At 32.5% G+C, this 12,847-nt stretch overlaps 1 protein-coding gene across 1 annotated transcript; it reads right to left on the bottom strand.

Moving 5' to 3' along the window:
• Positions 1 to 1,182: 1,182 nt before the first annotated feature.
• Positions 1,183 to 8,253, bottom strand: LOC110453284 (organic cation transporter protein-like). The gene is made up of 8 exons (XM_021502171.1): positions 8,094 to 8,253; positions 7,553 to 7,775; positions 7,211 to 7,314; positions 6,679 to 6,833; positions 5,780 to 5,948; positions 4,995 to 5,213; positions 4,258 to 4,484; positions 1,183 to 1,400 (listed from the first exon to the last, which is right to left on the bottom strand). The coding sequence occupies exons 1-8, from the start codon at positions 8,234 to 8,236 to the stop codon at positions 1,183 to 1,185; spliced, it is 1,458 nt and encodes a 485-aa protein (XP_021357846.1). The 5' UTR covers positions 8,237 to 8,253.
• Positions 8,254 to 12,847: the final 4,594 nt, after the last annotated feature.

Here is a 12,847-nt window from a genome sequence, read left to right as displayed (position 1 = left end):
TACAGACACGCTCTGTTTTTAGGATATGCTTGCGCTAATATAGTGCTGGACTGCCTGCTTCTTAGAAGTTATGCCGACCTAAGACTTGTTTGTGGAAGAAATGCCTGTTTACTGACGTCGGTTTTCATTGCGATTCTGGAATAAATAAAAAAAAACCATTAAATTAGCACTGTAACCATGGTGCCACATACATTACAGTTGGTTTCGCTTTTGTCAAATTTATAACATTAGAAAAACATTGTCGTTCGTCTTCGTAAAAGATAACTAATTTATTATACATTTGTATTTTGGTTTTGGATTAATTGAAGTCAATGCAATTAAATCGGCTATGCTACTGTTATATTGTTTTTATCTTTCAATACATATTAAGACAGAATCTGAGAAACAAAACTACAACGACAATGACCCGTCAATAACAATACGAGAAAGAAAGGATAAATAGTTACATAGATACATAGATAATGATATAGCAAAGCATGGTGATTGACTAGCAATTTTATTAAAAAATGAAACATTCATCACCTATCACCTATAAACAGGCACAAAATAACTTATAAAAAACTAAAAAACAATCAAAGTGCCGAATATGATTGAATCAATAAGAGACTGTAGGTGTCCATACCTTTCCGGTTTACTACGAGTTGGCAGAGTTTCCGGAAGGCGTTCGTTCGTCGTCTCGGGTAAAAGGAGAGTAAGAAAGGAAGCAGCCAACGCCAGCCCTCCAAATAACAGCAGAGGAAGAGCTTTCCCTAAGACCGGGACATTGGAGGTCTGCACCGCATAAATACAAACGATGGACATTATTATATATCTATCAAAACATCTTACAATATTTATCGGTAATAATACTTTTGGTAATATATAGTCAGGTGACCAGAAGAGCACTATGGATGTATCTGATGGTTTGCAATCAAATCACAGGATCTATGCGGATTGCATCCATTTATTAACACAATATCTATTTCTACTTGATAAGATTATTGATGCGAAGAAAGTTCAACTATCTAAATGAGATTCTCCCGCGGACGCCGGACTCCTGTCATATCATGTTCTTGGATTAAGAATCTTTCGCATAAAATCTAAAAATTAAATAGAAAACAGTGACCATATTGTATTAGATATATTATTAGTTATATAGTCAGTTACTGACCCTCTATGGTTCTGTAGAGGGTCAGTAACTGACTATATAACGAATTTATCGCATCGAGGACCCTTTTGCGTTTGGGCAGACTGACTGTTTAGTCGCTTCTTGTCTATTTCTTCCGTTGTCGTCTGCCCAAATCTCTCCATGTTGTTGTTGTGCTGTTGTCTCTCAATGTCACCGAAACGCTTAGATAAGGGGACGGCACCCACGCTAAAACAAAAGACGGTCGCTTGCGACAGCGTCTTACTAATTTTGCCTGGCGTAGGGGAAGCAACTCCTATCATTTTACGATACAATGTAGCGAATGGGAATTACGGTGAGCATTGTATCATTTTCAGAATATTCAGGTACCCGGTATCTGTTGTTTTAGTTTTGAAGCGGTGAGCAGTGGGCGGCCATATTGCCCTATAATGGAATCCTACTGACCCTATATAGAAAATTAGAGGGTCACCACGTGACAGCTCTAAACCAATGGATTTTGGACATTTTTGTCCGANTTTTAATTCACGATAAAGGTTGAAACACTCTCTAGGATATTCTTGTTCATTTACATTCATCTTACAACCATTTAGTTAAGTATGTGGAGTATAGTGCGAGTGATAATCATTGACTAGAGAAGCCGAGAGTAAGTGTCTGTGATTGTTGTATCTGGCACTGTCAAGGAAGTATTGACGACTTGTTTCCTGTATATATCCAGATGGTCATTAAAGATATCTATATATCCAGATGGTCATTAAAGATATCAAAATTTAAGTTGCAAGCATTATTTCTAATTTGACATAGTATAGTATTGATTTTTCTTTCACTAGTGTTTTTTTTTACCACTGTATGAGTATCATTAGCTGGTATATCATTAGTTAGGTTAATTAGTTTCTTAAATTGGGAGAGAGATTGAGCATTTAAAATATCTGGGTCTAATTGATTGTAAAGTCGAAAAGTTAAGGGAAAGAAACTATCAAAATAGCCCTCAGTTCTACTTAGGGTTGCCTAATGTTATTCGAAGCGGGAAGAGGATCTTCAAATTGACGCTGATCAAATTGCGTTCATTTCATTTCAACATATTTTATTCATGATGGTATATGAATGGGATCGAACAACAGGCTATGCCTATTTCACTTTTCTCCTGCATGCACTTGTATGAATCAGCATGTATATATGTATATATATATTATAATTTATAGTGAAATGAAAAATTGAAAAAAGACACAACTTAGATACAAAACAGATATCAATGTACAAGTCATACGGTATAGGGGAGATAATTCAAACTGCTTATGGAAATTACAAGTCAAACTGTTCTACATCCTGACCTCACCGGGGTAATGAGTGAATATTTGCCATCTTCCTTCACTAGATCCTCCCTGGGAGTAAAAAATCCACACAGAGTGACTTGCAGATAGTTAAATATTACGCTTATATGCATTGAATATTATAAGTAAGCTATGCCAACATTGTATGGTATATTAACATTCACATTATAATATATTAAGAATAAAATTATTTAACTACTTGTTATTAATTACTTAGTACAAAATACAAAATACAAGTCCATGTTGATTTATGTTGTGTTTATGGTAAATGTTTAATAGTATTGATACATATAACAGCCAGTAGCAGACGACTACGCATGTTTGATGTTCATGTTTATAATGTTGGTATATTATATTATAAGTTGATAATAGGTAATTCTAATTATATATATATTTTTAATTCACGATAAAGGTTGAAACACTCTCTAGGATATTCTTGTTCATTTACATTCATCTTACAACCATTTAGTTAAGTATGTGGAGTATAGTGCGAGTGATAATCATTGACTAGAGAAGCCGAGAGTAAGTGTCTGTGATTGTTGTATCTGGCACTGTCAAGGAAGTATTGACGACTTGTTTCCTGTATATATCCAGATGGTCATTAAAGATATCTATATATCCAGATGGTCATTAAAGATATCAAAATTTAAGTTGCAAGCATTATTTCTAATTTGACATAGTATAGTATTGATTTTTCTTTCACTAGTGTTTTTTTTTACCACTGTATGAGTATCATTAGCTGGTATATCATTAGTTAGGTTAATTAGTTTCTTAAATTGGGAGAGAGATTGAGCATTTAAAATATCTGGGTCTAATTGATTGTAAAGTCGAAAAGTTAAGGGAAAGAAACTATTAAAATAACCCTCAGTTCTACATAACGGGGTGTTAAAAGCACTATTTAGTCTTAGCTGATATATCACATTTGTTAAATCATTAAAAAAAGGTCAACTATATCTTTAATGTACTTTGGTGTATTATGCAATATTTTAAACATTAAAATTAGTTTACTTTTATTATTATTATTATCATTACTATAATTATATACAGAATTCTATATAGCGCCCTATCTAGCTGACATAAGTCACTTTAAAGCGTTTTACAGTACATAGATATACAATTAAAACAATTAGCATATACATAAATCAATACAAATTTTAAAGACTTCGCAGGAGCTGCCTTATCAGGCGCTAACTACTAGTCCTATGGCTAATATCTGGCTAATATCTCCCTATGTTTGTATGCCTGCGTGTGTGCTGGAGATGTAATGTGTTCTGTTTGTAGTGGGACCTTGTGTCTAACGGTAACATTTATAGTGCCACCTTACTTGAATGCTACAGCACAGATACTGCAACATCAACCCAATACCATTGTATACTCCACCTGGGTTGTTTGAGTTGTGTATGCAGGAGAAAACCCTTTATTTGCATATCCATGCGTACGACGACTTCAGGGATCAAACCCCGGCCGCCTGCGTGGAAGTCCGGAGTGCTAACAACTCGACCAATTCGCCTATAATGCTATCAGCTAAGGCTTCCCATCCCAATTCTTTGTTTAAGGTTAGTACTGTCGGTTAGTGGTGTGTTCTTTGAACGCAATGTCTGTTGGTAAAGCTGATAGAGCACCGTGCGGCGGAAATGTAAATATAGGAAAGTATAAGGAAGGACAAAGATTTTGCTCCGTTATGACATTCAAAACTAATGTTTGTTTTTGCTTTGTTGTATGAAAACAGTATATATGACGTTGTTTTAGTACGGAGAATACACAACACTGATACAATAAACACATATTTAAATTGATACTTACGAATGGAAATAAAGATTTCAAGTATGCCAGTCAGCAGCATGAATGTACCTCCCATCATCATTCCCAGGATGTATAGCTTCATACGGCCTATTGTGTCTAACAGCGGCAATAAAAGGAGAGTGGCAGGTATTTCAACCAAACCGGAGATCAGCTGGTTCAGGAAAAAATCGCCACTTAGATTGCCCGCATTGAAGTAAAACCCGAAGTAGGTTAGGGATACCACAAACCTGTGTGATAGGGAAATAATAAAATGTATGTAACAAAAGATAAATGATAGATATGTTGTACAAACTACAAGACAGAAAAGTATTGCATGCATCCAATACTTACACAGACGAAAAATGTAGACCTGAACACATTGTACTCTATGAAAAAAGAATTTTGTTTGTAATATTATCACCCTATTGGTAGAATTGTCATTTTTTCCGAATCATATCATAATATACGTGCCAATTGATAATATACGCTCTAAGAAATGCTCTTTACATAAGATGTAACATGTTATAATTTGCATACGTTGAGTTTTCGCGAGCTCCCTTTACTAAGTCAGATATTGAGATTATTCGTTTTTTTCTGGTTACAAATCCTTTCACACAATTATATGATAAACAATTGCAATTACAACAAAGATCGTAATGATGACCAAACAATCTTTAACCTTTTCAAATATCAGCCGCGATGCACATTTTTACAGGTTCGAAACAATCTTGAGGAAACTAGATGAGTTTGATATTTACCAATTGACCCATATTATCAAGGATCTGATTACCATGGACCGTGATGATAAAAGGTGCCAGATTCTGTATTGTTTAACGGGTTCATCCTCGTCATCGGTCAGTTGTTTGAGGGTCAAACTGTGGTCGCGGTGGTTTGATTTGGCGATCGTTAAGATTATAGCTCTTGCTTCTTCCTGTTTTCCCTGACTAATAAGCCAGCGCGGAGATTCGGGAATCACCCTACACAGCAAATTAGAACTTCATGGAGATTCTGTGTATATATCAATGTACACCGGGGAACATTATGCATACTGTTTCTGCTTAAGACTTTTACTACAGTTATATGTTTTTCACATTTTTTATAGAAGACACCTGGAATTGAGCATTCTTGTACAGACGTTTGAACGCAAAGTGAAGTTGATTTAAACCCGATATTATATTTTTTGTTTGTATCAAGTCATACTATGACGTACGTTGTTATGTGAACTTAGACTATAGATTGACATTGGACATCAATAAGCGTAACGAAGTTTCTAGTTTTTACACATGACGAGTTTGACGCCTTTTTTTGTGTATGGATGTGTTAATCTGTTGACTTACTCGCAACAAAGCAAAGACATTTTTAGAATAATTTGTATTTTTGAGATAGAAAGCAACGAAAAAAACAAAAACAATCGTAGTAAAGGAATTTACGTTAACATATTTTAGTACATATAATTGGGGCTTCGTTATTGATTTTCTCTGCTGCCATTTGTATACGTTTTCACCTCTTAATAAGCTTTTAAATATGAAAAGAACATTCATACCACCAATATACAAGAAATATTGCCGATGGCGCAGAACAAGCTATTTGAATATATTTCCAATGACGGAGCCCGTAACCAATCCCTGCTAATAGGATCATTCCGGCAGTGTAGAAGTAATTAATCAAAATACCGGCCCAGAGACGCTTTGAGGGTCCAACAATTTCCAGACCTGTAAAAGATAGAATGATGCGTAATTCTGTACTCCATATACGATATTATTAACCAGTAAGCTACGAAAGGGTATGGATCAACAATCCACTTCTTTATATTTATCCCTTTGTTAATACACATTATGTCCCCCTATTGTTTTGATGACAACCTGAGTCTTGTTAAATCATTCCTTAACTCTAATTGGTTAACTTATTTGAGCTCGAGTGACTCCTGATTGTACGATGAGAAGATGTATGCAAAATAAAAACGGGACGAAGTCCAAGCTAAATTATACTGAAGATGAAATTGTGAGTACGATTTAATTCTTGTCGTCATTGTCTTTGTTGAGTCCGTTGGCATGTTTTCCAACACTGGTTTTCCTACTATGCTAGAACTTTATTTTCGTTTTGATTATGTTTGTCAGTGTGTCTTCAGATTTTGTTATCAATTTCCCATTCTTCTTTTTATGAATATTACATTGCTTGTCCTGACCCCTGTTTATATAGCGTGAGTGCGAAATTAAGCAGAAAACATTTACCCTTCCGGAACTCCTTGCCGTAGGTTCAATGTATAACTGCTCTCCGAGTAAATATTTCCATTGTTTATTTTTTATCATAGTTGTACTACATATTATTAACAATTCAGAGAATCATGCTAAAAACATTATAAACATACGGATCAATGCCATCTTTAGAAAATGTCATTGCATTGCGTAAAAAATAATATATTTTTGAGATCATACTACATACCTAATACGAATGCTGTAATATAAACGAATGTGGAGCAGATGGTTTGCAGGAACCTTAGGATTGTGAAGATGTATATGTTAGTTGTAAATGCAGAACCAACCCCAACCAGCATCATCAAGGTGGTGCTTCCACAAAAAGTTATTTTCCTTCCGAATCTGTAATGAAAGAACGTTTAACACTTTTCAGTGTATTTTTTTAATGCCTGAGACTAACATCCATACCTTCTTATCCGTGAACGCCGTGAACTAATAATACAAACTATCTCGCGTGCACCGGGACGATTTACTTTGATGGAATCATCACGAACGTTTCACGTTTAATATATTTCTTGTGGTACTCCATTGGTTTTAAAAAAGCTGAAAATTAAAAATTAAAAAACAATAAGCGCAATCCAAATAGAGTTGGGTGATATACCTACATAATACTGTCAAATCTGAGGTAATTGACAAAGCCATTTTCAATTAAGTTTAATTTATGTTAATATCTGCTCCACTCTAAAACATTTTACAGCTGATAGAACTTTTAATTTTACCTGTCAGAAATTAATCCTTGTAATAGCGACCCGACGATTGATCCACAGTGCATAGCGACCTGCATATAGGTCGAGGTAGATGTAAAGGCACACACTAGATTATTCTGGTAACAAAATAGGACTTTCAATTATACTAACATATTTATATATTTATGTGCATTGCAATGACAGTGACAATTCTGTCTGAAGAAATTATATGTTTGTAAAAATATATAACACTTAGCATATAACTTTTTTTTCAAATTGAAGGATCTAATTCAACACCATTTATGCTGATATAATGAAAATGAACGCGCTAGAATGAGTTTACATTGCTATATAACACAATCACACAAAACATACCTCCGACACAAGCGTAGACGTGAAGACAGACTTGTCATATGTCCAGGAAGAACAAAGGTGTGAAGTGACATTCCTGTCCTCTCCTTTTGACCTATTGTCGGACACTTTAATATGACATTCTCCATATTGGTATTCCGCAGACATATTAGGGAGAGATCGAATTGTATCATCGCCATTAACCGCGAAAAATGCTGAGCTATTATGGGCACTGACTGCAGCACATCTTAAATCAAAGAGAGCGAACTATATGAAGCATATCGCTAATAAAACAATTATTAAGAATGGACCAAAGATTTCACACACACACACACACACACACACACACACACACACACACACACACACATATATATATATAAATACCGATTCAAAGTTGTTTAATTTAAAAATTTAGGGTTTTGAAATAAAACATAAGCGCTGATATTAACGTCACCATATAATGACGCTACATATTTAGTACTTAGGTCATCAATGTATATTCTATGAAACCAGTTCTTACATATTACACATTATTTGTATATACAAAAGAACAAGGTCTCACCTGTGTATGGGAGTGTACATTAGATAGGCACCTATAACATCATACATAGCAATACACAGGACAGGTAGGCAAAGTAAAAAGTATATTCTTTTTTGGTAAGGTCCAAACTCTCCAACAACTTTCAAGATGGCGTCAAACTGCATACTGTTAACTTTTGCCGTGTGTTCTGAAAAAACCCAAAATGATTAATACACGATAGACAGAGGTCTTTTGTCGTAGATAAGAAAGGTAAGTGAATTTATGAATTTTGAATTAAGATCACGAGTTTAATAATACAACATTTGACAATGGCCTTTTGGAACAACCTTCCTCTCCTACAATATATTTCTTGGCATGGTAAAAGTCCGGCTACTGGAAAGTCTTGACGTGACTGCTGACATTGACACATGTCGCATGTTGTTCCTAATGATGGTTGCCAAAGCCAGGGCAACAAGCTGAAATTAGGCCATCTATTGTATCTATTGTATCTATTGTATCTATTGTATCTATTGTATCTATTGTATCTATTGTATCTATTGTATCTATTGTATCTATTGTATCTATTGTATCTATTGTATCTATTGTATCTATTGTATCTATTGTATCTATTGTATCTATTGTATCTATTGTATCTATTGTATCTATTGTATCTATTGTATCTATTGTATCTATTGTATCTATTGTATCTATTGTATCTATTGTATCTATTGTATCTATTGTATCTATTGTATCTATTGTATCTATTGTATCTATTGTATCTATTGTATCTATTGTATCTATTGTATCTATTGTATCTATTGTATCTATTGTATCTATTGTATCTATTGTATCTATTGTATCTATTGTATCTATTGTATCTATTGTATCTATTGTATCTATTGTATCTATTGTATCTATTGTATCTATTGTATCTATTGTATCTATTGTATCTATTGTATCTATTGTATCTATTGTATCTATTGTATCTATTGTATCTATTGTATCTATTGTATCTATTGTATCTATTGTATCTATTGTATCTATTGTATCTATTGTATCTATTGTATCTATTGTATCTATTGTATCTATTGTATCTATTGTATCTATTGTATCTATTGTATCTATTGTATCTATTGTATCTATTGTATCTATTGTATCTATTGTATCTATTGTATCTATTGTATCTATTGTATCTATTGTATCTATTGTATCTATTGTATCTATTGTATCTATTGTATCTATTGTATCTATTGTATCTATTGTATCTATTGTATCTATTGTATCTATTGTATCTATTGTATCTATTGTATCTATTGTATCTATTGTATCTATTGTATCTATTGTATCTATTGTATCTATTGTATCTATTGTATCTATTGTATCTATTGTATCTATTGTATCTATTGTATCTATTGTATCTATTGTATCTATTGTATCTATTGTATCTATTGTATCTATTGTATCTATTGTATCTATTGTATCTATTGTATCTATTGTATCTATTGTATCTATTGTATCTATTGTATCTATTGTATCTATTGTATCTATTGTATCTATTGTATCTATTGTATCTATTGTATCTATTGTATCTATTGTATCTATTGTATCTATTGTATCTATTGTATCTATTGTATCTATTGTATCTATTGTATCTATTGTATCTATTGTATCTATTGTATCTATTGTATCTATTGTATCTATTGTATCTATTGTATCTATTGTATCTATTGTATCTATTGTATCTATTGTATCTATTGTATCTATTGTATCTATTGTATCTATTGTATCTATTGTATCTATTGTATCTATTGTATCTATTGTATCTATTGTATCTATTGTATCTATTGTATCTATTGTATCTATTGTATCTATTGTATCTATTGTATCTATTGTATCTATTGTATCTATTGTATCTATTGTATCTATTGTATCTATTGTATCTATTGTATCTATTGTATCTATTGTATCTATTGTATCTATTGTATCTATTGTATCTATTGTATCTATTGTATCTATTGTATCTATTGTATCTATTGTATCTATTGTATCTATTGTATCTATTGTATCTATTGTATCTATTGTATCTATTGTATCTATTGTATCTATTGTATCTATTGTATCTATTGTATCTATTGTATCTATTGTATCTATTGTATCTATTGTATCTATTGTATCTATTGTATCTATTGTATCTATTGTATCTATTGTATCTATTGTATCTATTGTATCTATTGTATCTATTGTATCTATTGTATCTATTGTATCTATTGTATCTATTGTATCTATTGTATCTATTGTATCTATTGTATCTATTGTATCTATTGTATCTATTGTATCTATTGTATCTATTGTATCTATTGTATCTATTGTATCTATTGTATCTATTGTATCTATTGTTATCTATTGTATCTGTATTAATGAGAGATGATCTGCTACTGCTCTTTTTAAATACCAATTAGATGTAAAAAGAAAACCAATCCGTTAAGAAAATCTTTATGAAAACAATTGTATTAATAAAGATAATTTGAGAAATAAATTGACAAAGTTTGTAGGAAATTTAATTCACGATAAACAGTCGATAACGTTATTTTGTTGTCAGCTTAGTCGTTTGGTGTTGGACGGGCTTGCTTAATTTTGATTTCAAACTGCTGGTAATCGGTACACTTTTCATTGGCGTATTTGTTAACAAAGTTGTTGGTTATCTTAACTTTTTTTTATATTTTCTCAAAATGTGTAATGGGACGTGGACTATGTTATAAAAAAACGACAAAACGTTTTTTCGAGAAGATTATATATACGTTTTTGGCAGATCAATAAGCAGCCATTTTATCAACATTAAAAGATTTGATTTCCAAGGATAAATGTATCGCACGCGCGGACGATTGTTTCATTCTTGCAAAGGATGAAAGATTATAAAGAAAAAGAAAATTAGAAATTATTATCAAGGTTATTATCTCAAATATTTTAAGCACATTTTTTTATTTTCTGGAAAATATTTTGAAAACTTGATAACTTGATAAAACATTATAATAGAGTGTAAGGTTTGTAAATGCATTCGCACAGCAATGTATACGAGATTTAGTAAAAAATGCAAATTATTTATTTTCATAACAGACAATGAAAGCAAATTCAGTTCAGTTTCAGAAAAAGTGAATAAGGGAAGTGCTGTAATGTTTCTTTATCAGATAAAACAACAAAGGTAGGGCCAATTTCAGTGTACCGGTGTTTAATTGGGTTAGTGGTTAGGTAACTCGCCGTTCACCGAAATAAACCCTTCCGGGCCCACAAGAGAACTTCACATAAGTTGATAACTGGAAATTTGATGATTGTAAATAAAATAAAATGTAAGATATATATTCAGTAAATACAGTTGGGAGGAGCAATTACACATCTCTTTCAGATTAAGTAATCAAGGGAGGAAAATGTAAGGACTTGTGGCGTTATTGGTCATTTTTGGACTCATAAAAAGAAAACTTTCAACTTGAACTCATTGATTAATTTCTGTTTAAAATATCATTTTGGTTAATTAGGGCTATTTCTCCTGGTGCAGATTTTTCAAACGCGCATGCGTAGATGCCCTTCCATAGCAACAAATCGCGTTGTTATGCAGAAATACCCAAACTATGATGTTTTTGGACAGTAAGCATACAGAAATGAAAGCCTCCGCATGTGACAAACAAACATTCCTTTCTACGAATGAACACTGGTATGACAATGTTTAAGCATGTCAAATATCTATTTGTCTGTTGCATGAAGAGGCTTTCAAAAATTGAAAAGTGTTTTGTCAATATACTGCAAAATGGCCAATTTTCAATCAAATAGCCAAACAGACGTTATTCACGCATTTTATTATGAAAATGCGGGTTTATATCTCTGTTTATAATGCCCTATCTCCTAAACCAGTTGTCGAATAAACTGGAAATTTCATATTTATGTATTTCCTTTATTCCAGACCACGAATATTACAATTAATTTGTAATCCCCGGTGAGGCCGGAAATGACCCTCAACGCCTAATCACTGCACTAGATAAAGAAATAAATGAGAGGGTCATTGCATTTCTTAATCATGTAAATAAATGAGAGGGTCATTGCATTTCTTAATCATGTAAATAAATACAGAAATCAATGTGAGGGTCATTGCATTTCTTAATCATGTAAATAAATGAGAGGGTCATTGCATTTCTTAATCATGTAAATAAATACAGAAATCAATGTGAGGGTCATTGCATTTCTTAATCATGTAAATAAATGAGAGGGTCATTGCATTTCTTAATCATGTAAATAAATACAGAAATGCAATGACAACGTGTTAAAAGGAAATCAATTAATATTAGATTTAACAAAATGAACTATTTCCCCCAATCAAGCAAGATGCACGTTATTTGAATATTTTGTTGACTCTCGCCTGTTAAGACGACAAGGAGGCGGAAATATTTGCACTTAGAATGACAGTTGTTTTATCACTTATCTTATGAACGTTTGATACTCAGCTTTTGTTAATTATTAAGATGAATTTATCTTTTCATTATAATGCATGTAGATATACACAATAAGATAACAGTTACACTTATAATTATCATTGAAGAATGGCTTCACCAATAACGGATTGATCATGAGGTGGTCAATACGATGGACTCTTTCAAGTGCATTATCATGACTTACTGAACTTGACACCCCCTGATGGCTTACTTTCGCTATTAAAGGTCAGGATCAGGACATTATCATGTTGACAAGGTTTTATATCTTATGAACATGCCAGTCCTTAACACAAAAAATATGTTCTTTCACGTCCCTCT

This window comes from Mizuhopecten yessoensis, unplaced genomic scaffold, assembly GCF_002113885.1.
Source record: "Mizuhopecten yessoensis strain PY_sf001 unplaced genomic scaffold, ASM211388v2 scaffold7251, whole genome shotgun sequence".
Lineage (NCBI taxonomy): Eukaryota > Metazoa > Mollusca > Bivalvia > Pectinida > Pectinidae > Mizuhopecten > Mizuhopecten yessoensis.
This window is presented reverse-complemented; position numbering and strand designations above follow the sequence as displayed.

Coding starts and splice junctions, on each gene's coding strand:
- LOC110453284 (XM_021502171.1), bottom strand. CDS start 8,236: ATGCAGTTTGACGCCATCTTGAAAGTTGTTGGAGAGTTTGGACCTTAC. Junction 6,834..7,210: donor CAAGGATTAATTTCTGACAG/GTAAAATTAAAA, acceptor CTTTCATTACAG/ATTCGGAAGGAAAATAACTT. Junction 5,949..6,678: donor TATTACAGCATTCGTATTAG/GTATGTAGTATG, acceptor TATCTTTTACAG/GTCTGGAAATTGTTGGACCC.